We start from the raw sequence: 27,456 nt of genomic DNA on the forward strand, positions 1-27,456 counted from the left end.
GATACGTCAGGATGTTATTATATCTCAAGATATAATACATGTCTGTAAAAAGCAATTAGAGATGAATGTTATGAATGATTAACTCCGTTCAACCCAGTCTTAGCATAATATAAATTAACATAATATTGGGACGCTTAGAAAATCTTGATCATCAGTTATCAAGTAAATACTTATTTAGTACTTGAGAATTAACAGATGATTATTCTCTTTACTTACTTTCTTTAAGACACTGAGCAAATCTTGGGTTATCCACGGATTGTTCTCTGTAAAAGCAAAACAAAATGTTCAAACGTATGGGAAAAAATAGACGGAGTGTAATCACAAAGTACAGATACTTGCAAGTCTTATTTTAAAAACAGTACCGTAGGCTATTGGTTTCATATTAAGTTTCAAATGTACGTCTAAAAATGTATGTTTTCAATTTTTTAAAAGCTGAGTTGTATTTGTGGTACTTGATTACAGAATGTGAATAAATTTGTGCTAGGATTGGAGTTTGTGAATTTGTATCAAAATAATTGAGAAGTTGGATTCAACTTATAATATTTTCCATTTTATAAACCATCACTTTTGCTTATTCACTCTGATATTAAAAATACCATTGAAATTGTTATACTTTTGAAAATGAATAAATTGTCAAATGAATAGCAAAATATGAATCTTTTTAGAAATTCCGAAATAAAAAATGAAAACTTTTTACAGGAAATAAAAAATTTAGATTCAAATTGATTTTTATTTTAATTTTTACACTAGCCGGCAGACTCGCTCCGCTTGCCTTATTCGACTAGCCAAGGGACTCCCCCCCCCGGGCCCCGATTGCATCATCCAGGATTGATAACAACAGATTGAACTCGCTTCGCTCGCCTGCATTCTCCATTTCAGCTTACTTCCACCCGTCAAATACAGACTTTCAGGCTCTTTCCAGCTAAACAAAACCGCCGATTTTAGGTGTTATTTCAAAACTCCTCCAATACAACATTTTTAAACCTCAGCTGAGCCTGTATATCAAATTTTAAAAACACTGGGGAACGCTAGGAGAACGCTGCACATCTTGGGCGTATCTTTGGCGTAATTCTCAAATCCTTTTATGAAAATCAAATCTATTTGATAAAAATACATTTTATAAAAATTTCTTGACCTTATCTGAACTTCTGTACCAAATTTGAACATTTTATCTCAATTAGTTCTTGTAAAATCTGAGGAAACGCAGAAAAACCGCCATCTTGGGCGTATCCTTGGCGTTATTCTTAAACTTCTCCAATACATCATTTTCACAACTCAGCTAAGCCTGTGCATCTAATTTGAACATTTTTCGTCGATTAGTTCTTGGGCGTATCATTGGAATCCTTTCTAAGTGCGTTTCTAGGAGGCCAAATGAAGATACATATGCCAAATTTAAACGTATTTGGTTCAGATCTTTAGTTCTGTTGATTATAAATGATTGAGTAAGTGAATGAATCAGTGCCATTTCACTTTTATATATTTTTACAATACTTACTTTCCGTTCAGCCACATTCTGTCATTTTTGAAATCTGGATCTATGGCAACTGTAGTCTTCGAATGCATCTGCAATGAGAAATGTAAAATTACAAACAATGTATACACACATGTCGTCATAAAGTGTTGTGTCATCACAGCGAAAGGCTTCAAACAAAAATGTTTGAGGCCAGGTTTCTGTATCTTCTATTTTTTGTTGTTTATTCTTCATTCGCTGCTCCATTTGAGGTTAAATTATTTTTGTAGCGTTATGATTTAATTTTCCAGTGATTTATTTATTGTTATTGGTTGTTTATTTTATGTAACTACTGTCAAACAGCTATTTTTTGTTCGAAAACATTTCACTGATGACAAAGCATGAATGACGAGCATGGGTTCACAAACATGTTCAACACACTTATCTACCGTTCTTTATTCTTCATTTTAAGCGGAAAGTCACCTTGGAGATCAATGAGGTTTTCTTTTTCTATCATGTTGAGGGAGCTCTTTTTGATTGAGAATTTGAATTTGACAATACGGTTGATATAAATATTTTATGAGTAAAAATTACTTACATGTAATTTTAAAAATAGAAAGATTGCTGATCGTAATTATTTTAGAAGTAAATTTGAAACATTCTCCAACCAAGCTTTGCGCCCCCCCCCTGACCATTCATCGCGCCCCCTTGGGGGTAGCGCCTCACACTTTGAGAACCACTGCACTAAATCATCAATGACCTGATTTTTTCTACAGTAAGATTCACATCTCAGCTTGCCTTATGAATAGATGAAATAATCTTTCCTTCTCAATCAATTCTGACAGCTTGGAGTAAGTCTCACTATACCGCATATTTTTTGCATGGAGCATGGATCGCATGCAGATAAAGGAAATAAATCAAGTTAGGATTCCAGGCTATTCACTGAGATCAGAATTTTGTAGAATAGCTCATAGAAGTGGTGGTGTATGTATATTCACTAGCAATGCTAAACATACCCAAACTTATGAACTGGATTTTGTTAAGAGATTTTCTGTTGAGATGGATTTAGAGGTGACGGGACTAAGGTTAAAAATTGATGATCGATTTGAGGTAGTAGTGTTAGGTATCTATAGGTCACCAAATGGAGACTGGCAAAAATTTTGTGAGCTGCTCCATACACTTTTGGAAATTACAACCGCTCGTTTCACAAATGTTATAGTAGTAGGAGATTTCAATAACGATTTTGCCAGGCAGGATAAAATGACAGAGGATATTAGAGATATTATTAATATGAATAATTTAGAAATTAAGGTCCACGAATATACAAGAGTAACTCGAACTTCACAGACAATTATTGATAATATCCTCACAAATATAGAAGGTTGTAATGTCAGGTTGGGTAGCTCAGATCTATCAGATCATAACTATCAAATTTTAGATGTTAAGTTGCAGGGCCAGAATCCAAGCAGAAAAAAAACTTTTGTGAAAGAAATTCAGCAATATGAGCTAGGAAATATAAATTGTTTGAAGCAGGAACTGCTTCAAGAAAATTGGAGTAGTGTTTATAACAGTTCTAACCTAAATTACAAATATAAGCAATTCATTGATACTCTAAGATTTCACATTAGTGTATGCTGTCCAATAAAAAAAGTCAAAGTAAAAAGTAAATTAAACAAAGTAGATGAATGGATAACTGAAGATATTCTTACTCAAAGAAATATTGTTAGGGAAGCTTATGAGGAATTTAAATTAGTGAGGGATGTTCCGAGTGAAGTCAAATACAAATGTCTAAAGAAAAACTATGCAAAAGAAGTGAGGAAAGCTAAGTGTAAGAAAACAGCTGAAATATTAACAACTAGTACCAATTTTAACTCTGCTGTTTGGGAGGTAATTAATAGAAATAGGAGAGCAGCTCAAAAAGATACAGTTACTAATGTCCCTAGGATAATCGATGAACATGGAAATTATATGGATGATAGTATAGACATTTGTAACTTTTTCAATAAGTATTATCAACAGGTTGCATATAATCTCCAAAAGTCACTGAACACTAATACTTATAATACAACTACATTAAATGCTGAGCCAATTGAAAAGGTATTTAAATTTCATCCATTATCAAGAGATGAGTTGTCAAGAATAATAAAAAATTGAATAACAAAAAAACAGTAGGATTGGATGGGGTCTCAAGCAAAATTTTAAAAGAATGTGAAAATGAATTACTGGACCCTTTATTGCATCTCCTTAATACTTCACTAGAGCAGGGTATTTTCCCTGATGATCTGAAACAAGGAAAAATTTTGCCAATTTTCAAGAGCGGTGATTCTGAAAGAGTTGAAAATTATAGACCCATTAGTATTCTAAATGTAATAAGTAAAATTTTTGAAAGAGTAGTTTTAAATAGGCTATTGATGCACCTGGAAGAAATTAATTTCATATGTGATGAACAGCATGGGTTCCAGAAAGGGAAATCTACTAAGACTGCAATAGTATCCCTTGTTGAAAGACTAATAGATATAATAGATTCAGGTGAGAAGGCAGCCGCAATATTTCTTGATTTATCCAAAGCTTTTGATTGTGTGAACCATAGAATATTATTGGAAATACTAAAAACTGTAGGTGTGAATGGTATAGAACTAAAATGGTTTGAATCATATCTCATAGGTAGAAACCAGTGTGTTGAGCTTACCAAGGTGGATGGGAATGAAATAGTAAAAATTAAATCTCAAAAACTGGAGGTCCAGGCTGGAGTACCTCAAGGCTCAATTCTGGGTCCCTTACTGTTTCTGTTGTATGTGAACCAATTACCAAAAGAGTTAAAAGATCACAGAGCTCTGTTGTTTGCTGATGACACATCGCTTATCTTTAACAATTATTTATTAGATAGTCTAGAAATAAATGCTTTTACTGGAGTACAGTCAATTGTCCAATTCTTGAAGCAAAGGCAATTAACAATAAATAGTAAGAAATGTCAATTCCTACAATTCAAAAGTAAATATAATTCAGTAGAGGATAGAGAAATAAATGTGTTTGTAGAGGAAAATGAATTAGACCAAGAAGAGAAAGTAGCATTCTTGGGAATTTTATTGGACAGGAAATTAACATGGCATCCTTACATTGAGAGGATATGTAATAAGATATCATCTGGGGTATTTGTCCTGCGGCAGCTTGCTAGGCTGAATGTTAAAAAATTACTGTTAACTGCTTACCATGGACTTATACTATCTCATATTAGGTATGCTATTTTAGTATGGGGTAATTCATCTCAACAAAATATGGACAGGGTGTTTAAGATTCAAAAGAAGGCACTCAGATGTATAGAGAAAGTGAATAGGTTAGACTCTTGTAGGCCTTTATTTAAAAAGCTTGGTCTATTAACTGTGCCATCTTTGTATGTATATGAAGTTGTAATGCATGTGAAAACGAGTGGTGTGATCCAGAATTCAGATGTTCATGAGTATAATACGCGAAACAGAGCAGATTATCATATAATGGGTCACAATAGTAGGTTATTTGAACAAAAACCAGATTATATTGGTAGGAAATTTTATAACAAGCTACCTCAAATCTTGAAAAGTAATGATGATTTGAAGATTTTCAAAAAACAAATTAAAAAATATTTAGTTGATAGAGCTTTTTATAGTGTACAAGAATTCCTTTCAAACCTAAACTAGGTTGAACTACTTAGTGTTAGAATTATTATGTAATAACATGACTTGTCTTATACTCCATGACTGGAGTCTTTAGGACGTAATCTTAAAAAAAAAAAGATCGTTTCACTGTTGGGGGCTACTTCAAGGGAAAAACACGTAACCTCATGGCGTGCCTCAGGGATCGGTGCTTGGTCCTTTGCTGTTCCTGATTATGATCAACGATCTGAGACTGGAGGACTCAAGCCTTCTCTTTGCAGATGACACAACAATGAACGGTAGGGGTGGTGGACCCACAGCAGCAGGATTGAGAGCGCAGCAACTCTTTGCTGAGGCCAGGGACTGGTTCTCCGCAAATAAGCTCCTTGATGAAGAAAATACCAAAGAAGTGATGTGTACTCTTGGCAGCAAAAATCTAAGCCAAGCACCTGTCACCCTCCTTGGATTCAGTATATAATGCATATTGCCAGACGATCTTTCGCATATTGGGCATCCAAACAATTTGTGGACTCTACATCAGGAACACTCCTTCAGCTCTCGGAGGACGGAAATCGATGTGCCACGCTGTCATTTGTCGAAGGTGAGGGAATGTTTACCCGTGCTGGCGCTGAGGATGTTCAACCACTTGCCAGAGCCGGTGAGGGCGTATCCGGTGAGGGCGCATCCGGTGAATGTCTTCAGGTCCACCTTGTCTAAGTGGCTAATTGAAAAGAGTTTATATAATATCAATGACTTTTCAATGAAGATACTTGTGATCTGTGACACTGCCATTGTGATCAAGTAAAGTGTGGTCTGTTTGACCAGTGTTTTTTTCATGTTGAAAATGTACAGACTGACGCGATATACCCAGGAATGGCCTGGTCCTTGATCGAGAGATTAGATATTGGGTAAGGGCCATGCAATATAAAGCGTTCTTTCAGGTGTTGAACTGGCGGTGGACGAGTTGGCAGGGCAGGAAGTTTTCTGATTGGCTAATTATCAGCTGATTGGGATGACGTCCAGGAATAGGAAAATATCCAATGATACTATTACATTGAACACCAACTTTGATGTGATTAAATTGATTCATATGAACATGCAGTGTTTGCGGGATAAGAATACTGAAGTTGGTGTAGTGTGTCAAACTAAAAACCCTGACTTCATCTGTATGTGTGAGCATTGGTTACATGCTGATGAAATAGCCATGCATGCACCTGAAGGTTATACAGTTGGTTCTTTTTTCTGCCGTTCTGCTTTTAAAAATGGAGGCTCCTGTATAATAATAAAGAATGGACTAAAGTTTAAAGAGCTTCAGATTGAACAATACTGCTCTGAAAAACACTGTGAAGCATGTTCTGTTTTGTTGTGTGACTTGAACTCTTTCCTGGTGTCGGTGTTCAGGTCACCCAGTGGAAGTTTTAATATCTTTCTTGATAGTATTGAGAAAATTCTTCACTATCTGAGTGGATATAATGTTCAAATTTTCATTTCCACTGATCTCAATATTGACCTAAGAATGAATGATTCAAAATCACAATATTTTCTAACACTGCTGAGGTCTTACAATTTATATCCATCTTTACTTTCTCCTAGAGGAACATCCTGTTTTGATTATATTTTTTTGCCTCACTTGGATGTAATGAGCTGGTTTTCGTGCGTCATATGGAGGCCGAAAATGATTGTTTTCTGACGTGGCCGGTAAAAGTTTTACGGCCCTAGGGCTGTAAAATAACCTCGAAGTCAGCTGATTCTGATTTGATGTGAACGTGTTTACAAAATGGTTTATGAAACCGAATCAGTTATGCTTCTAGAAATTGAATAAAGTATTTTGCAATGCAATGAGATACTATCATTTTATTTGGATGAATGAAATACAAATAAGATATTATAAACTATTCAGATTCGATTTTCAGAGTAAGATAGGACTCTAACCTCAACTTCCGCAGTCGACGATAACAAGCATTGTCGACATCCAGTTTGTCCAAATTTCAAGTGCGCTAAAACAGCTGATCAAAAAACTTTTCATTTTGTGTTCATTATTCAAGAATCTAAACATTCATAATAATATCATCTTATTGCCATTTGAAAGAATAAAAAAGTATAAACTAAACCTCCCACATTAAAACATGATTGAACAATAACTTTTAGGTTATATAGACAAATTGAAATCTACCCAAACCCAGCTGAAGTACTACGTTTAGGTACCACTAAACCTGGTGGATAATTTTGGAACTACTTAAAACTATTAAAAGCAACCTATTTTTCGGACATGTTATTCATTATCAAAATTTTGGAACAGAATAGTTTTGGGCCGTGCCTGTTGTTCTTTCCCGATCATAGTTATATGATTTGTAATTGTATCCACTGAAAATTAAAAAAATAAAGATACTTGTACAATTTCCTGATATTCAGATTACCGTACCTCAGATTTGCTAGAGCTAGGACCTTTCAGTTTTGTGCCAAATAAACAATTATTCTCATAATATATATATATTGTTTATTTTTTTTGTGTGGCGAAAAATAGCGTTCGCACCACGGGTAAAAATGTGTTTCCGGCTCTCAATCTTTTCTAGTCCTCGGCCTAAGGCCTCGGACTTGAAAACCGTTTTCGAGCCGGAAAAGTCTCATTTTCGGCCCTAGGTGCGAAATATACTATCGGCTACAACCAGTCATTCTACAGTGTTGATGTTAAGGATCTCTGCATTGCTGATCATCAATCACTTGTAATGAAAATTATGGTACTTAAAAAGGATAAGGTATGTGAGGATCAAAGTGCTGCTGCTGTGAGACAATATAGGATTTATTTATTTATTTATTCATGGAGACAACAGGTAAAAAACCCATTTTGCCTCCTCCACACTATACAATAATTTCCAACATAATACAATTTTCAATAAAAAGAAGATAGAAAATATGAGAAAATAATAAATTATAAAAATAGCTAATTATAAAATTAAGAGAATGAAATAAGACGAAAAATAGAAGAAATATACAGTCTTATATAGAATAATAAAAATACATTAACTGAATTCAATAAGAAAAAATGCACACATACTTCAGTAAACTATAATCATTACTAGTATATAGACAAGAGGAAAAGTGTCTGTGTAATGTACTACCACTAGCCTTTATGAGGATAATTGAATAAAAGAAATGCAAGCGCAAATCACGAAATGATGGACCACATACTACAAGACCAAATCATATGAAATCCTTCGGAATTTGGAGAGGGAGAACCAGAAGATGTCCAAGTGCTCTGAATAAGTATTGAAAATTCTTTGAGCTCTACTTAAAGGAAAGTTATAATGTCTTACCGTTCTGGAGCGAGAAATATGAAATGAAAATCCAGAACGTCGTGCAATGGTATTTATATATATGTTAATTTTAGAAAGCAGGTAGGAAGAATCAATTTTATTATTTAACAGATTGTACAGAAAAACAAGTAATTTAACATCACGTCTTACTTTCAGTGATTTAATATTGAACATACTTCTGAGGAAGTTGGTTGGGTAATCAAAGGGACAGAAAACCCTGTGCTTTTTATAATACATGCATCTCAAAAATTTGTTTTGCAAGCGTTCTAGAATGTGAATCTGTTCATTATGATAAGGATTCCATACTTCGCATGCATACTCTAATAGACTCCTCACAATTGATTTGTATAAGAGTAGCAGAGGTACCACATCAGTGAAGGGCGAGCACGTCCTCAAAATGAAACCCATCTGTTGGTTGGCTCTGTTAACTATGTAATCAATATGTGAATTGAAAGAAAGGTCTGGGCTGAATACTACTCCAAGGTCCTTGAACGACTCCACCTTTTCCAATGGAATACCATTTATAAAGTATACACCTGCATGAGTGGAGGACTGCCGAGTGAGACTCATGAATTTACATTTATTCACATTCATTTTTAGTCCATTTTCATCACACCATCTAGACAGACTATCAATATCCCTCTGCAAATCATAGCAATCTCTTTGATAATTGATTTCTTTATATAATTTTACATCATCTGCATACAGAAGGCATGAAGATTCTCTGATGGTAGATCATTAATAAACAAAAGAAATAGAAGTGGACCAAGGTTAGAGCCCTGAGGAACCCCCGATGTACACTCAAAGCATTCTGATTTGAAATTGTGAATCTTGACATACTGTATTCTTGCCTCCAGATAACTCTGTAGAAGATTAACCATTGTTACACAAAATCCTAACACTTTGAGTTTCCGTATCAGAAGTCTATGATTTATGGTGTCAAACGCTTTTGATAGATCTGTAAAGATAACATCTGTACGACCTCCATGATCCAAAATTTGTGAAACCTCACTACTAAAAACTATAAGATTGGACACAGTTGAGCGACCAGGCAGAAATCCATGTTGCTCAGGTGCAATAATCCTCTGACACTGCTTATAAATAATCGAATGCAGGAGCTTCTCAAAAACTTTCGAAAAACAATTCAAAATGGATATTGGTCTGTAGTTTTTAATATCATTCCTATTCCCAGACTTGAAAACAGGAGTAACTCTTGCAATCTTCCATTTTGAAGGAAATCTAACCGACCTTATAGCCAAGTTAAAAATGAATGTTAATGGCTCTAGAAGGACTGCAGCACAGCCCTTGACAATAAAGGTTGGAATCGCATCAGGACCCTCGGAGCAGCCCGACCTCAGCCCATTGATAGCAGACAAAATATCATTGGAAGAAACCATCCCAACTCCCCCATCCAACAATGAGCACCCAGACACCTCCGGAATCCCCATTGGCACATCAGGTGTATCAGCCTCATACACAGATTGAAAGTATTTAGAGAAACCATTAACTATGTCAGCCCCAGAGTAAGACTCTCCGTCCAGTGTCATGGTTGACTCCACAAAAGAAGTTTTTTTTTTGAATTGACGTATTTCCAGAAATCTTTTACATTATGTCGTATTCCATTTTGAACTCTAATCAAATACGCCTCATAAGATAGTGTAATTCTGTTTTTCAGGGATGCGCGTAAAGTTTTAAATTTATTATCATGATAAGGCGAAGTTTTTCTCTTTCTTGAGCACTTATTTTTTATTTTCAAATCTGATATGATATCAGATGTAAACCAAGGAGGATACTTATTATTTGATATATTCAACCTCCTCCTTGGAATAAATTCATAAAAATTTTTGTAAAGTACTTCATAAAAATTATCTACAGCAGAGTCAACATCACCGCAACGAAAAACAGAGTCCCAACTGGAATCGCGGAGTCCGCAATAGAGGCCGAGATAGTCCCCCTTGGAATAGTCATACGAATATTCGGGTGAACGATTTGAGTCGAGCTCTGACACCTTCACCGCATATGAGGCTTCCACACATAATGCAGGGTGATAACAGTCTTGCGGGAGGAGTGGATCATCGCATTTCACTACATCAACTGGAAAGTTGCTCAAAACAATATCCAGTGTTCTACCGAGCTCATTTTGTACTGAATTATAAGAAATTAGATCATAGAATGACATTAAATGACAAAGAAATTTTGCTTTGCATGAGCCAGAAGAGAGATCATAAGTATCAGAGCTAATTTCGGGTAAATTGAAATCACCAATAATCATTAAATTTCCATTGAGTAAGCTATTCAAGGATTCAATGTATTCACAGTAATCAAGAAAAACATTTGAAGGAGTGGAAGGTGGCATATAAACAGCATTTATATGATAATCGGTTGAATTTGATTTAAGTTTAACCCCTACGGAATCATAACAATAATAATCATTATTTACAGATAGCTCACTACAGAGCTCCGATTGCAATGATCTTCTCACTGCGATAAGTACTCCACCCCCCCTGCGACCGCCACCACCCCCTCCCCTATCACTCCGATAGACAGAGTAGCGGTCATCAAAAATTTCACAACTGATTATGCCGTCGTGCAGCCAGGTCTCAGTCAATACTATCAAATCGTAATTTGCACTTAGAAGAGATTTATACAGATTCGAGGTTTTTGTACGCAATCCTCTAACATTTTGATAGTACACAGACAAAGAAGAAATTAATGACATATATGAAAAAGAGAAAAAATGAAAAAATATTATAAATTCAAATAAATGACAAGAAGTGAAAAAAATGAACAAAATAAAATATAAGTCGATCATCTAAGCCCACCGGTAAAAAACTGTTTTCAATATCGTAAAATATTAAATAAGAATTATTATTAAAAAAGAAAAATATTACTCTCTTAAGTTAAGGTTAATGTTCATATTACATAAATCAGATTCTCATCCTTAATCAGCAAATAACTTGGGTCATCACCACTATTCTTCCCCCTTTACATTTCAAGAATAATAATAATTAAAGGAAAAAAAATAAATTTTAAATAGCAGAACCTTTAATGAATAGAATACTAGATATTTGGTCTTCAGTATGGATAACCACCTTAGTACCACCACAACTACTCAGAAAGATTCTATAATAATGAAAACACCCAGTGTAGAAGAAAACAGAGTGAATGCAATCTGCAATAAGATTAGAAGCAAGAACGAGAAATGTTATCGGAAGACCTAGCAATACTGTAATAATGAGAATGAGATAAAAATATTCCATAGTTCTGTTGATATAACGTAGTTGCAGAAAGAAAAACATATAGCTTAGTTAGTGCAGTTAGTGAATTGATAAGACTATACCACGCTTTGTCAAAATTTAACAAAGAGTGGTATAATTTAAAAAAGCGTGGCATAGTCTTTTAATAGTAAACGAATTCCAATATTTTTGTATTAATATAATACAGCCTTATAATCCATTACCAGGAACAATCAAAACAATCCCTAGTACATTTATTTCCTAATTATTTGCTGTTCTATTGAAAGGTTCCCTGCCAATTTCTTTAAGATTGAACATTCATTTAATTATAAATTGTTTATCAATTTCCAGGACTCCAGATAGGAGAAGCAGTTATTTTAAATCACAAAAGCAAGACTCATAGAAAACATCCATTCGGTTCAGTTGATTATAACTCTATGTAGTTAAGTTGATAGCCGAGAAAACAATGATAATAATGGATTAACAGTTGTAAAATTCTGATTGATTATTGATTAATGAATAAAAACAGATCCGTGAAATCGAATAATAATACACTCTAGATTTGACCCAATTCATTTCCGAAAAACAATATATATTATATGAGACCTACAATATAGGGAAAATAAATTAAATCTTTAACAACTGACTGTAGTTGGTACAGCTTTCAAGTCCTTCTCACATCGTACGGTATAGATTCTACCGTTCTCAACAATTCTTATCTTTATTGTACCAGTCTTGTCCACCCAAACATATTTGAAGCCAAATTCCTTTTGAAGTCTTCTAGCTTTGGAGAGAAGTATTTTTCGTGGAGCTGTTAAAGAAAAGTTTATATAAACTGGGTGGGTCTCACCTTGCATCCCCATGTGCCTGGTCGACAGCTTGTTGACACTGCGCTTCTGTTGCATAATCTCGTGAGCGATCGTGCGTCGAACAAACTTCACTATGATTGGTGGCGGATTTCGTGAATCAGGTCGCTTTTTAAGACGATGACAGCAGTCAATCTCTTCTGCACCTATCTGCACACCTACAGCTTGGCAAGTTTGGAGCACCACCTTTGAGACGACCTCCTGATCTGCGACTGGAATACCGTGTATTTCCAAAGTGTTTCGCCTTCCATACTGCTCCAGATCGTCGGCTTGCATCGACAGGTCATTAATTTTCTGCTTTAGAGCTTCATTTTCAGTTTGCAGAGTCCTTATTATTTCCTGCTGAGATGCGATCAATTCTCCCTGTGTAACAAGAATTTCAGCGTTGTTGTCGAGTTTTGCATGACACGAACTGAGGGACTCTTGTAGTTTCTCGAAGCTGCTCATAACTTGCCGCTTGAAATCATTCAAGGCCTCAGTATACGGGTCCTCGGAGCCTGATGAATTGACGGACGCACCAGCGCTGGAAGTTTTTACTGGAGTCGATTGAGCCTCAGTACCCCGCTGACTACGGTGACCCGCCAAACAGCCTCCGCACTTCCAAGAACTCTTCCTCAGGAATTCGAGCTCAACTTCACTTAGATCTCTGAATCACTATATTTATGATAAACTAAATTTTTAGTCAAAATAACTAAATATAGTCAAAATAACTACAATTATTTCTACAGAGAATTTTTTTAACTGATTGGACATCTATTGTGGCTGGTTCTGGGTCATCTGTAGAATTTCATCTCTTCACTCACAACATTAAGAATAAAATTGAATAGTGTTTTCCTCTACAAAATAGACAGAGAACTCCAAGTAAGAGAATTAAGTGGTTTACTGAGGAACTAAGGTCAATAAAGGATCGTGTCCTGCTTCATTACGATCTTTATAGAGTAACTGGTTCTCTACATACAAAGCAAGCATATGTATACCTTAATAAGATTTATAAGTCTAAAATTATTGAGGCTACAAAATCTTCATTTAGGCAACTTATTGCTAATTCCTCTAATAAATGTAGAACAGTATGGCAACTTGTCAGACAGGAAAAAAGAATAAACAAGAGTAATAAAGTGGATATTGACCCAAATGAGCTGAATAACTTTTTTATAGACTCAGTGGCAGCAATAGCTGGGAATGCATTACATCCTTACATTCCGGGCCTATCCGGCCAGGGCAAGATATTTATCTCGGGCCACTCCCGCGTTTCGGATGGACACGTTAAGACGTCGGTCCCGGCTGCCTAAAAAGCAGTCGTTAGGTCATGTCAGAGGCCCTGAAATTGATCAGTTGCGACCTGAAAACTCTGACACCAGACCTGAGACAGCCAGGTCACTCGATATTATTATTATTACATCCTAATGATGTTCCAGACTCTGGTGTTCAGGTTAAGTGTCAATTTGAATGGTGCAATGTAAGCGAGAATGACGTTATAAGGAGTGTGACTGCATTATCAAACTCCAAAAGTACTAATGTTTATGGTGTCTCCAATTTTTTTCTCAAAAACGTCATTCATTCTATTGTTGAACCACTTACAACATTATTTAACCAATGTATAAATGAAGGTCAATACCGAGATTGTCTGAAAATATCAAAAATAATTCCAGTACACTAAAAAGGTGATAAATTCTCAGTTGAGAACTTTAGAACTATCAGTATAGTTCCTATATTTTCAAAACTTTTTGAGTACATTTTGTTTCTTCAGCTGGCTGTCTATTTTGAGTCTAATAACTTGTTGTCTCATAGTCAATATGGATTTCGAAGAGGAAGATCAACAACTATGGCTATTGAAGATATTGTGAAATGTATATTGTCATCTTTTGAGAATAAGGAATACATCCAGTTAACACTGTGTGATCTTACAAAGGCGTTTGACTGTGTATCACATTGTGTCTTGCTAGCCAAACTCAAAAGATATGGAATTAAGGATGACTCACTGAAGCTGCTGGAATCTTATCTTAGGGGGAAACAACAGTATGTAAGCTGCAACAACAAAACATCCAGCACCAGAGCGGTTGAGTTTGGTGTACCCCAAGGATCTGTCTTAGGACCATTTCTGTTCCTGTGCATGATAGATGACCTGTCTGCAAATGTTCCTTGTCGAACCATACTCTACGCAGATGACACAACTCTTATCTCAAGCCATGCAGATCTTCACATGCTGCAGCAGATTTCGTTATGGCGGCTGATTGGTTTGCTGCAAATGGGCTGCTGATGAATGCTGAAAAAACTCAAAGGATTGTCTGTGGTCTAAGAGGTGGTATTAGAAATTATGCATCTGCAGTGAAGCTTCTTGGCATTTATTTGGACTCCAAATTGGATTGGCAGGTGCATGTGAGTAATGTCTGTACTAAGCTGTCTAGAGTGATTTATGCTCTAAAAATATTAAGAAATACGATTTCATTGGATAAACTGATAACTGTTTACTTGGCCTTGTTCCAATGTCATATAGAATATGGTTTAAAATTATGGGGACATGCTCCCTCAGTAAATGACATACTCTTGTGACAAAAGCGAGCCATAAGAGCTATGCTAGGTAAGCCTCCCAGGGAAACATGTCGTCCTTTATTTGTTGAGTTGAAACTGTTAACTGTGCATAGTCTTTATATTTCATCAGCTTTAATAAATGTCAAGAGAAGTCTGTCACAACATAATGAAAGAGGTTCACTTCACAGGTTTAATGTTAGAAACAGTCATGATATTAATGTTCCTAGATGCAAACTTAGAAAGACTCAGGACCACTGGTTTTCTTGTGGTATAAAATTGTTCAACAAACTACCTCTTAATTTGCGAGATGCTCCATTAAATGTGTTCAAGATCAAATTGCATCAGTGGTTTGAAAGAAACACATTTTATTTAATAAATGAATTTTTATCTGGAGGCTGTGATACTCATGTATAAATTATTTATGTTTTATTCTATGTTTCTGTGATTTGACCTACCTGACTGTGATTGATTCTTGTTTAATCTCCGTTTGACCTGACTGTGATATAAATGTTATTATTTGGTATTGTTTTGATCATTATTAGATATGTTGTTGGTTTTTTCTGTTAGGCCTATAACTAATTTAATTATAATCTGGACTGACTCAGCAGTGGAACGGATAAGCTGTGATAAGATTTGTATATTGAATGGACTATTGACATGGAACTTATTGATAATGTATTGACTATAAATTACAGTATGACGAAACTCTATGTTTGTAAAAGCTCTTGAGTTAATAAGACATTATTATTATTCTTATAATCAGCCAATCGGAGAGCCTCCTGCCTTGCCGACTCGTCACTCATCAACCACCAGTGCAAAAAGTTTGAAAAACGCTCTATGTAGCTTGGCTATAAATTTTATATCAACATACCTGGTCTGTACTCAAAGTCACACTGATTGAGTCATTGAGAGGGAGTATCAGTTCTGTATCTCTCTTGCCCCCTGAAACAAAGTGTAAACACATTTTTTAAAGAAAATTCCAATTTTAAACTATTTGTAACATCCTCAATTCGGACAACTACTTGATTCAACAGAATCTTAAAATTTAAATGGTTAGGCCAATTTATTCATTAAAATAGTAAAAATAGTCTTATTCGGTAAGTTACAGTACACAAAATATTACGGAATCCAGCAACTTGATAAAAATTGAACAGTAGCTATATTGACACACTTTTGAAAATGATGAGAATGGAGTGGTTTTTTGGAAACATGATCCCATGAAACTGTAAGCCTACCAATGACCTTTCTGGAGCAAGGCATAGCAAAATTTCAGTTATCTTATTATGCATAATGACATTTAATTAGCGATTTGAAGAAGTAAATAGATTTAGGTAACACTGATAAACTTATTGGATAACAAACTCAGGTAAAGAATTGTAGCATTTCTCTAGTGTCCTATACTTAAAACTATCTAATAAATCATTAGAGTTCCAATTCAATACTCACAATATTTTATAGTAGCTATATTCACTGGAGCAATGCAAGTGATGATCTTCATGATGGCGTATAAAAAATGCTTAACTAGAAAAGGAAAGCTGTCAAAAACACCTACCGGTAAGTAGGTCTTCACTGTCAAGTGAAAGTATTCATGACCTTCATGCTCAGAAGTAAACTAAAAAATACAGAATTTTTGTTGTAGCTTTACATATTTATTAGTGAAATAAGAGGAAGCACTTGAGGTATTCAGGAACATAACTACAAAACAGATTTTATCTTTGTTGAATAATTCATGTTTGAGTTCAAGGATTGGATAAGTAAATTACTCTAAGTTGTTCTGAACAAGCTCTTTATGAAAAATATAACCTTGAGATTCTGTTTGATACTAGAAGATATACTATTTTAAAACAATTTTTAATATACTAAAACAACAATACGATACTAAAAAACAAAATATCCGATTTATAACTACACAAACATAACCTATAAAGTACAAATCGTGTAAGTCGATATATTGAATTAATCGATTGAGATTAATACTTGAGTATCGATACATTTTTCCTATTGACTATCGGAGTGATCGATAAGTCATCACACGATATGTTTCCCAAGTTTGTTGAATTTCAGTCATTTAAAGTTTTTAAATAGTTAAAATTTGATAAATAGAATTATAATGTTGATCTTTCATAATTATCAGACACGAAAACCGATATCATAGATTCTAGTTAATCAAAAGTAGTGTCATTTCAGCTCCAATATATTTTTGATTTGGCAATCCTACTTGCAACACAATCATCTGAGAGCGAAGTGGAAAAAGAAGAATAACGTCTGTAAAATGTAAAACGTTATTAGGGATTTTGTAACCTCTTGTCATCGAAATGAGAAAAATAAAATTATTTGTAAATTTCTGTTGCTATTTATTCCACAAGTATTAACCACAGTATTTCAACTATGGGATCAATAGCTTTGGAGGAGTATGAGCTTATGAAAGACTCTAAATACCGTCTGTAAGTAATGTACACACAATCACTTCAGTTCTATGACAAGTTAATCAAATGTCACTTTTTGCTTTGTTTATGTTTTGGAAATTCATCTTTTGATTTTTAAACCAATTTTTGAATTGATCTTTCTTTCTGTTATTATTAATTCAATACCGTAATACAAAACTCAAAAGTACAGACAGTGATTTAAGAATTCCCATTTTAGGACTAAAGGATTTGCATCTTGCAGTTATACGTGTAAGCTATGAAAGATTGTTCTTACTAAAGTCTATAAAGTTGAATTAGGTTAAGGAATTCATCAAATTTATTCTTTTCTGCTAATCCATCATAAATAAAGGTAACTTAGTAAAAAACAATGCTCCATATCCTTCAAGGAAAATTGGTAAGTTTCCTTATCATACTAACTGCTACATCTGCGTCCTCAATATTTTTGCAGTAAATCACTGTAGGTTTTAACTGACATTCTTATTTTATTCAAATTTGATAATATACTAAATTATATTATCAACAAAAAAGTTGAAATAAATTTGAAACTTGAGTTTATTTGTTGGTAGTAAACTATTTGGCATAAATTATTCACAATAATTGACTTTATCTTTAGCAATAATCCATACTTAACCACCAGTTTAGTATTTTTCTTGCAATTGATCAGTTAATTAATGTTAAATGATGTTAAAGAAATAATGTTAATTATGGGTAGGCCTAAGCCTAACTAACTTAACAATAAATATATAATCAAAAACAAAACATGTCAATGGTCAAAATTATTTATAACAGAAATAATTGACTTCAGTTATCATAATTTATTCTGTTACATATAAAATCAGTCAGAAGCAGCTTCTTTCAATCATGAACTATAATATCACCTTGTACCATTCAATCAAAGAGAATATACTTAAATTGATTAAAAAAATGTCTGTGTAATTTATTTATTCAAAAGGTATTTCTTTTAAAACCTATTACTTTGTAAGAAATATTAAATTTAGTTAAAGTTTAGATCTTTAAACAATAGTAATAATAAACGAGTTTTCTATGGTTTGTAGACCCACGTTCTAGATCATATAATACTTTTGATCTTTTCTGTAAGAGGCATAAACTTTGCATAGTCTACTTTTCTTAAAACTTAATTTTTTATAGCAAAGCAGAATCCCAGATTATATAGAGTATACTTGAAGTAAAAAGATTCAGAACTACGTACCTATTTCAAATAAAACATTCAATAAAGTATTGGAAAGCAGGTGGTGTAAAATATTACATAATATTAGGCTATATAGAAAATATAGCCTAGCATAAGCTAAATAAGATAGCATAGATAGATAGCATAATCTCATACTATCTTTTCTATTTGATGAATATTTCAAGTTGAAATGGCTATCAGTTTGATTGGTTGATAATGAATTATTCAACTTCTATTTACTGCTTTAGCAACATTTCTATTATTTGTGTTTCTCAATTTCCCAGAATGATGTATTTAATTGAAATCAAATTCTTTATCTGCTATAATTCCGTACAATTTTCAAAACAAGAAATAATATAAGAATAAGTGATTTGAAGAATTCTACAATATTGATTGATGTTGTTATCAATTCATAGTTTTCTTTTACCGAATTACAAAAACTCCATTACATTTGATGTTGTTTAAAAAATGTATTGAATGCTTCTTCTGGTTTCCAAGGTAAATAATATTTTTCAACTCCTGATCACACATTGTATTTTCGAGATAAAATTCTTTCACTTGAGAAACTCAAGTACAGTTTAAAGTAAGAACGTGAATTAATCAAGTTATTTTTTCGAGAATTAATAGTTTGATTATTTGTTGATTCATTAATTTGTACTATATTACTTATTATTCAATTTTTGAAAAATAATGGATGTAATATTGGAAATATGGTCTATGGAAAGAAACATAAAAAAATAGACATTGGCATTGCAACTATGTGAGGGAATAATTTCATTACAAAGATGCCAAATCAATAATAGTGATTCTTCTTCTGCCAACTACATTATCATTATCAAAAAACAAAAAACAAAAACATCAGATTGTTTAGAGAAAGCAAGAAATTTTCGGACAAATCAATAAATGCTTCTCACTTTTGAGCTTTTCTAACAGTGTTCAAAAATTAATACCAGCCCACAACGCTAATAACAAGTTATTGCCATTGAAACGAACGCTCATTACTTTACAATTGTTATTAGAAAACTGCAAGCGCGTCTGTTTCATTTTTCATGAATGACAACAGACAGAGAAAATCTTGCCGCTCAAACTCTCCAGCGATTTCTACTTTTTACTGGCAGCATTGGTTGAATGGGTAACATTGATGATTTTTTTTAGAAATGCTGTCAGTTTAAAGTGAGTCTCAGTATAGATTGATGGAAGATCGGTGAATTTTTTTCTTCATTTCATCGTTTTTTGGCCATCATTCAAACTGAAATCAGATTGGGTTGTGCCCTTTTCCTGTGGTCTATCGATTTGCAATCGTAGGTTTACTGCTACTGTCTTGTTCTCAATTTTCCCCGTTCTATGAGTCAAGAAGAGGAAGAGAGAGAATGGGAGTGAGATAGAAGGGACGTGGGAGAAAAGGTTTATGGAGGATCTTTTCCTTGTTCTGTGAGACGAGATTAGAGAGAAAAGGAGGGAAGATGTGAGGAAGAGATGGAAAGAGGAAAAATAGGAAGGGATGTAGAACGAAAATAATTTATGCTCGAAGCATAATTATTATGATTTAGGAAGTGAGAATGATATTTAAGAAGGCCGAATTATGTTATGAATGAAAAATAGAGAAGGATTTGAGAGGAGAAATCTATGAATGAGGGGAATAGAGGGAAACGATGAAAAATTTATGAAGAATTGAATCGAATAATTGCCTTTATTAAGGGCGGAGTTAGGACTGTTGGTCCCCTCTGCCACACAACCCTTTACATTTCATACAAGAAAAGTGCATGTTACAAAATCAAAGAAAAGGGAGAAAATAGAAGGAATGAGAAATAAAACAAAACAAAGGAGAAGGAGAAAGACTATGTGAAGTGATTTGAGAGAAAAGTTGTATGAAGAAGAAAAAGGAGAAGAAGAAAAAAAAAGAGAAAATCAAGAAGAGGTGATATATATGATGGAGAAGTCAACAAGGAAAATAGGTAAGGATATAAGAGAAGAGATGTGAGTAGAAGAAGGAGAGGAGGTGGAGTAGTGGTGGGAAATTGGAAGTGCCTTCCCATTCAATCAATTTCAATTAAGTGTCGCTCTTTCTCCCATTTTTTCAGGGTCAACCTGATCACGTGATCAAATTTCCGAATAATAATAACAGGGAAACAGTGCAGAATTAATGAAAAGTTGGATGAATTGATGTCAAAAGTTTCACTGCAATACAAATGTCAAATTCTTGTTTATAATAAGTTGTCAAAAGTTTCATAATAAGTTTGATAGGCAAAAATCATGAAACATTTTACTTCACTTAGTATGCCTCCCCTAATCTCTACTTTTGAATCTTCCTTGCTTATCCTACTGGTATTGGCGATTAAAAATTCATTTTGATTCTCTTATAATTCTTCTCTATTCACCTTTCTGCTTTCATCTCCATCAACTAATTCTAATTCTCTTATTTATTTATTTGTTTCTCTCTTTCTCCAAATACACTCTAGGATGTTTTATTTCCTTAGTATTGTTTCACTGTGCAAATCAAATAAAATTCGATGTCACTGTCCAAGAAATATCAATTTAGTTTTTATGTTGATTTAATTTTATTTTATTTTCAAATATCACCTCTTAAATAAAATTGATTTTTTAAAATCCTATATTAGCCTTATGTGCAAGAAATCTAACAAGACTCAACAGAGAAAAAATCTATTTTTCCATCAGTTTTTGAGTTGAGTCGATATCTTCTCCGATTTTTACTCCAAAGATGTTGTTGAACTGTGTACATTGAGTTAAATCTCCATTTGGAATCTCATTAAAATTGCTGGGTCTCATTAAAACTGCCTTATGTGCAATGGGTCCGCTAAGACTCAGGCAGCTCATAACACTAATCAATCAATCAATTTTCAATTACATCTCTAATATCTCCATCACCTTTCTCTCAATTGTGAACTATAAGTTCTCTCTCTCTCAAACCGTCAGCATTGGTTGGAAGGGAAGAATTGCTTGTAAATATAAGGAATGCTGGCAATTTGAAGTTAATATCATTGAAATTAATGAGTACTAAAATAATGGAATTTCATTAAAAATTGATTGAGTTTCCTGCTATCTTTTCTAATTACGTTCTCCCGTTTATTTTCAAATAGTCCTCTAGTTTTGTCGGTTGTAATTATTGGTGTTGAGATTGATCACCAATTTGTGTTGGACGTGCCCCTTTTTAAACGCCGATTCGTCAAACAGTCTTATTATCAATAGTAACATTTCCAAGGCTATTTCGGTAATGAATATTCGTCCACGGAGTCTATACCTCTGTGACGTCAGAGTTTTGTTATTTACAAATTGTCAGCATTGGTTAAATGGGAAGCGGCTGTTTTATTAATAAGGAATGCTGACAGTTTAAAGTGAATCTCTCTAGAATAGTTTATTGTCTTTATCAATGAACGTTTTTTGTCATCTAGTATTTACGCATTGCGTAAACGTCTCGCCCTTTTTATACTTCTTGGAAACTCTCCAAGTAACTTCATTCAGTAATCTATCTTTGGGATCCGACTTCCTCTAATTGTTTAGTGTTACTTCTCTGAGCTATTTTGAAACCTACTTGTATTATTTATTACCTTTTATACCATTCTTACTTGTATTTTAGCTCGGTGTTGCTTCTTAGGAGCAAAAGTGCAAATTAAATTTTAATTTCTCATCTGTTTGTATCAGACAAATTTTTAAAATATTATATAGGGCTTCATGGACAATCATTCATAAGTTCATTCTTCAAATCATCTCCTTATGTCGCATTAGACTTCATTCAATTTTCAAGTTATTTTGAAGTGATTTATTATTTTTTTGTTACCAGATTAAAATAGAATAGAATGACTGCCTTTATTTCTGACCTGAAATATTAAAAATATTACTTGCTACGTTGTTACCCAATTTAAAATCTTGAATAATAGTTTAATATACATTATTAGTTTCACAATGTTAGAGAAGTATCGAAATCACGTGGTTCAATCTAATTTGGATTGTGTCATATACATTTCGGTTTCATTTTTGTATCTAGATCAGCCTAGTTCACTGATAGACAACTGAATGCATTGATAAATATATCTATTGTTATATTTCTTATTCATCTAGAGTATATTTCTAATGGAAGTCAGAAGCTCAGACACGTAGCCTAAATAGATAACGGTTGGATCAATTGCTATTTCGCTTCATCAATAAATAATATTATGTAATATAATATATATTTCCAAGTAGAACAAATGTCTTATGAAAGTATCTGAGTAAATGCAATTGAAGTAACTGTCGGTTTATTTCAGATAGGAAATTTATTTCCGTTGTATGGTTCATTATAACTCATTCGTTGGTTCGGAACCCACCTGAATTTTCATTATATTAACTGACATGGCTATAAACTAATACTGTGTGTATATGATTCAATATTTCAAAGGAGATCTGTTCTATAAAGTGCTTAATTGATGAATTTTTAAAATCTGAAAATCTTTGTTGAAGTAAATTTGAAATACTGTTGAAGTACCATGTCTATATCCAGATTAATATGAATTCATTAATCTAAGATCAGAATGTAATTATTTAAATTTATATTGTTAGCATTCTAATTATTCATAAACTATAACAGTCAATGGCCATAGTAAACTATAAAAATGACAAAGCAGTAAATAATTCTAGAATCAAATCAACATGGATTTATAAAAAAAGCAAAATTTTAAAAATTATTTATTCTTATCAACTTGAAACTCTTGTTAACATACTATCTCAGAGCTGATTCATTTCAACGGAATTTCTCCACATTCGAGATAATTCCGGTATCTTTAATTTTACAGGAAATATTCACATTAATAGTACGGGATTTATCTCAACTTTAGAGAATTCAAGCTCCTTGCATTCTAAAGGAAGTATTGAAATTCATTGTTTTTCCTGTAGAACTGAAGCCATACTGCTGTTCAAACTCACACTTTTAACAGAGATGGAGATTCATGACTATTAATATCCGACTCACAGCCTGGCTTAAATGAGATAGAGGGGACTTGCAGTCTATATCCAAAACGGGAAGTGCAATTTCCCTAGCTATAATTCATAGATTAATACATTATTCTGACATAATTTCATGCGTTAAAGAGATAGCTTCTCTACAGTATTATCTATTATCAATTAACAGAATATTGATTATTTTTATATTTCCGAACAAAGTTCCTAACAGCTAATGTGCTGTTCTGATTAGGTACTTTTGTCGAATAAATTTGAATTGGAAATTCAATGTAAAGGAGGATTGATGTGTGTGACTCAACATAATCTGTTATTTGTCAACATTGAGACTTCGAGTCATCAATTTATTCATAACAACACAATCTAAATGAAACGAATTTTGAAGGTTTGTAGTGTACATCGTTCTATATCTATGGTGAGATTCACGTTTAATAGTCAGTGGAGAACAATGTTGTCACGTTTCTTTTTCCACCGCCTTTAATAGTAGATCATTCTATTTCAGTTGTATCTGAACTAATTTTAATTGTCGATTCTTTTTAATAATGATCAATTCTATCTCAAATATAATTTAGTAATATATTTTTGCATTTTCGAATAATACATTTTTATAATTAAAAATGAAGATTCCACTAGTTTTTTGTATTTTTTCAAAGCCTACAAAAGATTTGGCAACGGCGCAGAGTTGGAAAATGACAAAAGATAAAACTATTTGCTTTGCCTAAGGACAGACAAGGGGAGCATACCAATGTTATCTGATGCTGGCTCTGAAACGTAGATTTCACTAGAGATCAGTCGTAAAGATCCACTCTTCTAAACACACCTTCACAGGTTTTGAATACTAATTAAAAAGACGATTGTTGAATATGTTTAATTATGGGTGTTACAATTATTCTGAGCTCTTCCATTCTTTATTCATTTTTTGAACATTCTTGAATAATTGGAATCATGTTATAATATTTTATGGGAATAATATCCAATATTAGGGATCAATGTAGCTTCGTGCTAATGCCTGTTGATATATTCAGCATTATGTTTCTATTGTCAATGAATGAATAAATGATATGCTATTACAATGTTCAATTTAATTTTTATAAATTTATAATAATTATTTATTTTCATTCTATTCTCAACATTTTCTTTTTATCTTATGCACATGGATTGAAAATATTATTCAACTTAGATGATTAGCTGTTTATAGGATATTTTGTTCAAAGTTTCTAAAGTATTGTAAAATTGTTGATGTTTTAACTCATTTCTAATTTAAATGTCAAATTGTAATAATTTCGGATGCTATTCTGAAGTTAGAGATTCAAATCGTTCAAATTCGTCTATAGTGAGGTTCCACGTTATAATGACAGTATTTGATCAACTTTGGTTTTGCTATCCTTGTCTATCTTTCGTCAAAGCCAGTGGTACTATCCTTTTCTAGGTCCACAACGATGCCAATTATGTTTTTGACAGTGTAGAAATATAATTAATTAATGCAAAAGATCGGCATCCCTATTCTTCTATCTTTATCCACTGCCATTATAACGTGGACCTCACTATAGTTGTAATTCCTCATAAAATCATTGTAAGCTTACATTCTTCAAAGTTTTTTCAATTCGTATGGACCACTATTAAGGCGAAATAGTGCTCGTTTAAATGCTTCACGTACTCGAATTCAATCTAAAACCCACATTACGTTTCCTTTTGACGTATCTTTCCTTGTACGTTCTTATCTTATACGTATATGCTTATTGATTCCTTATCTTTCTTTTTTTCCAGCTACGTGCAGGCTGTGGACAAAGCTCTGAAAAGTTTCGAATACACCAGTGAATGGGCTGACCTGATATCAGCTCTAGGAAAATTAAATAAGGTTGGTTTGCATTGGATTTGTTTGAATTGAATTGCATTGGAAGGTCATATGAATATCAAATATTCATGTAATCTCTGTTACACGGAGTGTACCGTACGATAAAAGGTGTGACCGTTTTACATACACTGTTTTCTTTGAACTGAAACCAAAAGAAACAAACCGAAACAAAAAATGTATTTATTTGAAAACATCCTATTTCTCTTTATTTATTCGGCATCCCCAATTTTCACTTTAAAAAATCATCATTCCCAATGAATGGTGTAATGATCCGTCTTTTGAATTTGAGAGGACCGTATGCAAGTACGTCTATTAAATTCAACTACAGATTAATCACGTCATCGCCTTGTCCGTTTATATTCAGATGAACAATGATTCGGTTGGATTACCATTTAATCGCGGTCAAATATAGTACACATACATGCAACCGAGAGCTGGATTTAGAAATAAATGAAACATCATACAACATTACAACCATAATGGTATTCTACAAAATATGCTGAAAAATGGTTATTCAAGTTCAAAGAAGGACAATTTGATCATTTTAATGATAATCAGGTGTAGGTTTAACTGCTAAAATTTGTGAATAGTTCAACCCTGATGATTAAATTCCAATTAACAAACGAAATAGTTAAAAATGTACTCAATCCTTAGAACTTTTTCCAACCCAGCTCTCTGAATCTTGAGTTCATTTTCAGATATTGAGTTACTGAACATTCTATTTCCTAAAATAAAATTGAAATTTATGAATCAAAACCACTGTTTTATTACAAAATGAGAAAGTTTATTCCCGACAAGAAAAATCACTCACAATCTGAGTTTCTTTTCAGCTCAGTTCCATACTTAATTCGATTGTTTATCAACTGATATTCCAAGATCTATTTTCACAGTAATATTTATATTTTCAATAGTCATTCCACTTCTTATTGGTTCCGGATATTAGGAAATAAGAAATGAGAATGCCTATTGGTTTCGTATGTTGGCTATCGGCAGGTCTATCTTTATTTTGTTTGTGCTGATCATGAAAAACTCAGTTGACCACGTAAACCACGATCTTAGATACTGAATACTATTGAAAGCAATTGGAGAAATACAGTAAAATATCCTTGTTTTTAGTTTTATAAATACGACTTATAGTAGTCTAATAAATTTTCCGACAAATTCACTCAAGAATAAATTCTTGGCAGTTTAAATAAGTATTCCTGGAAGAATATATAAATCATTTTTAGTAGAACTGTTAGAAAACTATTGAAGCAATCTTACTATTTCAACAGTCAGCCAGCAATTAAACACAGAAATTGTTTTGAGTGCGAAAAAAGTAATAACTTTGCTTTAATTAGTCAGCATGCTTTCAAGTACATCACTAAGTAGCAAGTCTTGTTGTTACACAGTTACACAGTACTTACAATAAATTATTGTTCAATTCTGAAATTGTATTGGAGATTTGTTTAATTTAATGTTTGTATTTTAGTGATAAAGTTGCCGTTCAAAACTGGTAGTGAATAAATATTGTCATTGCCTCATTGAACTTGAGAATTGTAAATGATGCTTCATAAAGTATTCTATTCTTGATTTTTGTTGTACCCTAGTGTTGTTTTGAGCTTGCCCATGATACTTTATCCTTCTCATGGGAATAATAATAGCTTAATTGCTAAATTATATTTTATAAAATAAATAAAATCAGTAAACCCTATTTTATTAAGAGCGATAGCCTAGTGGAAATCATTAATATAATTGTATTCTATTTTATGAGATTCTAAGGTGAAAAAATAAAATTCATACATTTCGTGTATTTATACTTATGGAGTCACAAGCATTACAATAGTAAATTGATTAAACAGTCGCTAGCCCAAAGCTTCTTCTGTTACCAAATTTAGATAAATAAATAATTGTCATAAGTTTAGGGTATTGTTCAGCATCACATGAACAATTTTTCTAATCAGCACTAATAAGAACTGTTAAGAGGTTAGGAGATAGTCATGAAATTATATGATTAGTCCAGGCGCTGGCTT

The 27,456-nt window shown here is 33.2% G+C and overlaps 2 protein-coding genes across 2 annotated transcripts in view; one reads left to right on the top strand and one right to left on the bottom strand.

Moving 5' to 3' along the window:
- LOC111064242 (diphosphomevalonate decarboxylase) overlaps nucleotides 1-16,957 on the bottom strand; it is a 42,629-nt gene extending 25,672 nt beyond the window's left edge. The window contains exons 1-4 of the mRNA XM_039420046.1: nucleotides 16,471-16,957; nucleotides 15,896-15,966; nucleotides 1,496-1,563; nucleotides 217-263 (exon numbers count right to left, since the gene is read on the bottom strand). Coding sequence (XP_039275980.1) covers nucleotides 217-263; nucleotides 1,496-1,563; nucleotides 15,896-15,966; nucleotides 16,471-16,522 — 238 coding nt within the window. The 5' untranslated portion in view covers nucleotides 16,523-16,957. The remainder of the gene's footprint in view (nucleotides 1-216; nucleotides 264-1,495; nucleotides 1,564-15,895; nucleotides 15,967-16,470) is intronic.
- A 291-nt stretch (nucleotides 16,958-17,248) lies between these two features.
- LOC111064249 (protein dopey-1 homolog) overlaps nucleotides 17,249-27,456 on the top strand; it is a 126,653-nt gene continuing 116,445 nt past the window's right edge. Inside the window, exons 1-2 of the mRNA XM_039420047.1 lie at nucleotides 17,249-17,468; nucleotides 25,357-25,447. Coding sequence (XP_039275981.1) covers nucleotides 17,413-17,468; nucleotides 25,357-25,447 — 147 coding nt within the window. The 5' untranslated portion in view covers nucleotides 17,249-17,412. The remainder of the gene's footprint in view (nucleotides 17,469-25,356; nucleotides 25,448-27,456) is intronic.

The sequence above is a fragment of the Nilaparvata lugens genome, chromosome 2 (assembly GCF_014356525.2).
Source record: "Nilaparvata lugens isolate BPH chromosome 2, ASM1435652v1, whole genome shotgun sequence".
In the NCBI taxonomy this organism is placed as follows: Eukaryota; Metazoa; Arthropoda; class Insecta; order Hemiptera; family Delphacidae; genus Nilaparvata; species Nilaparvata lugens.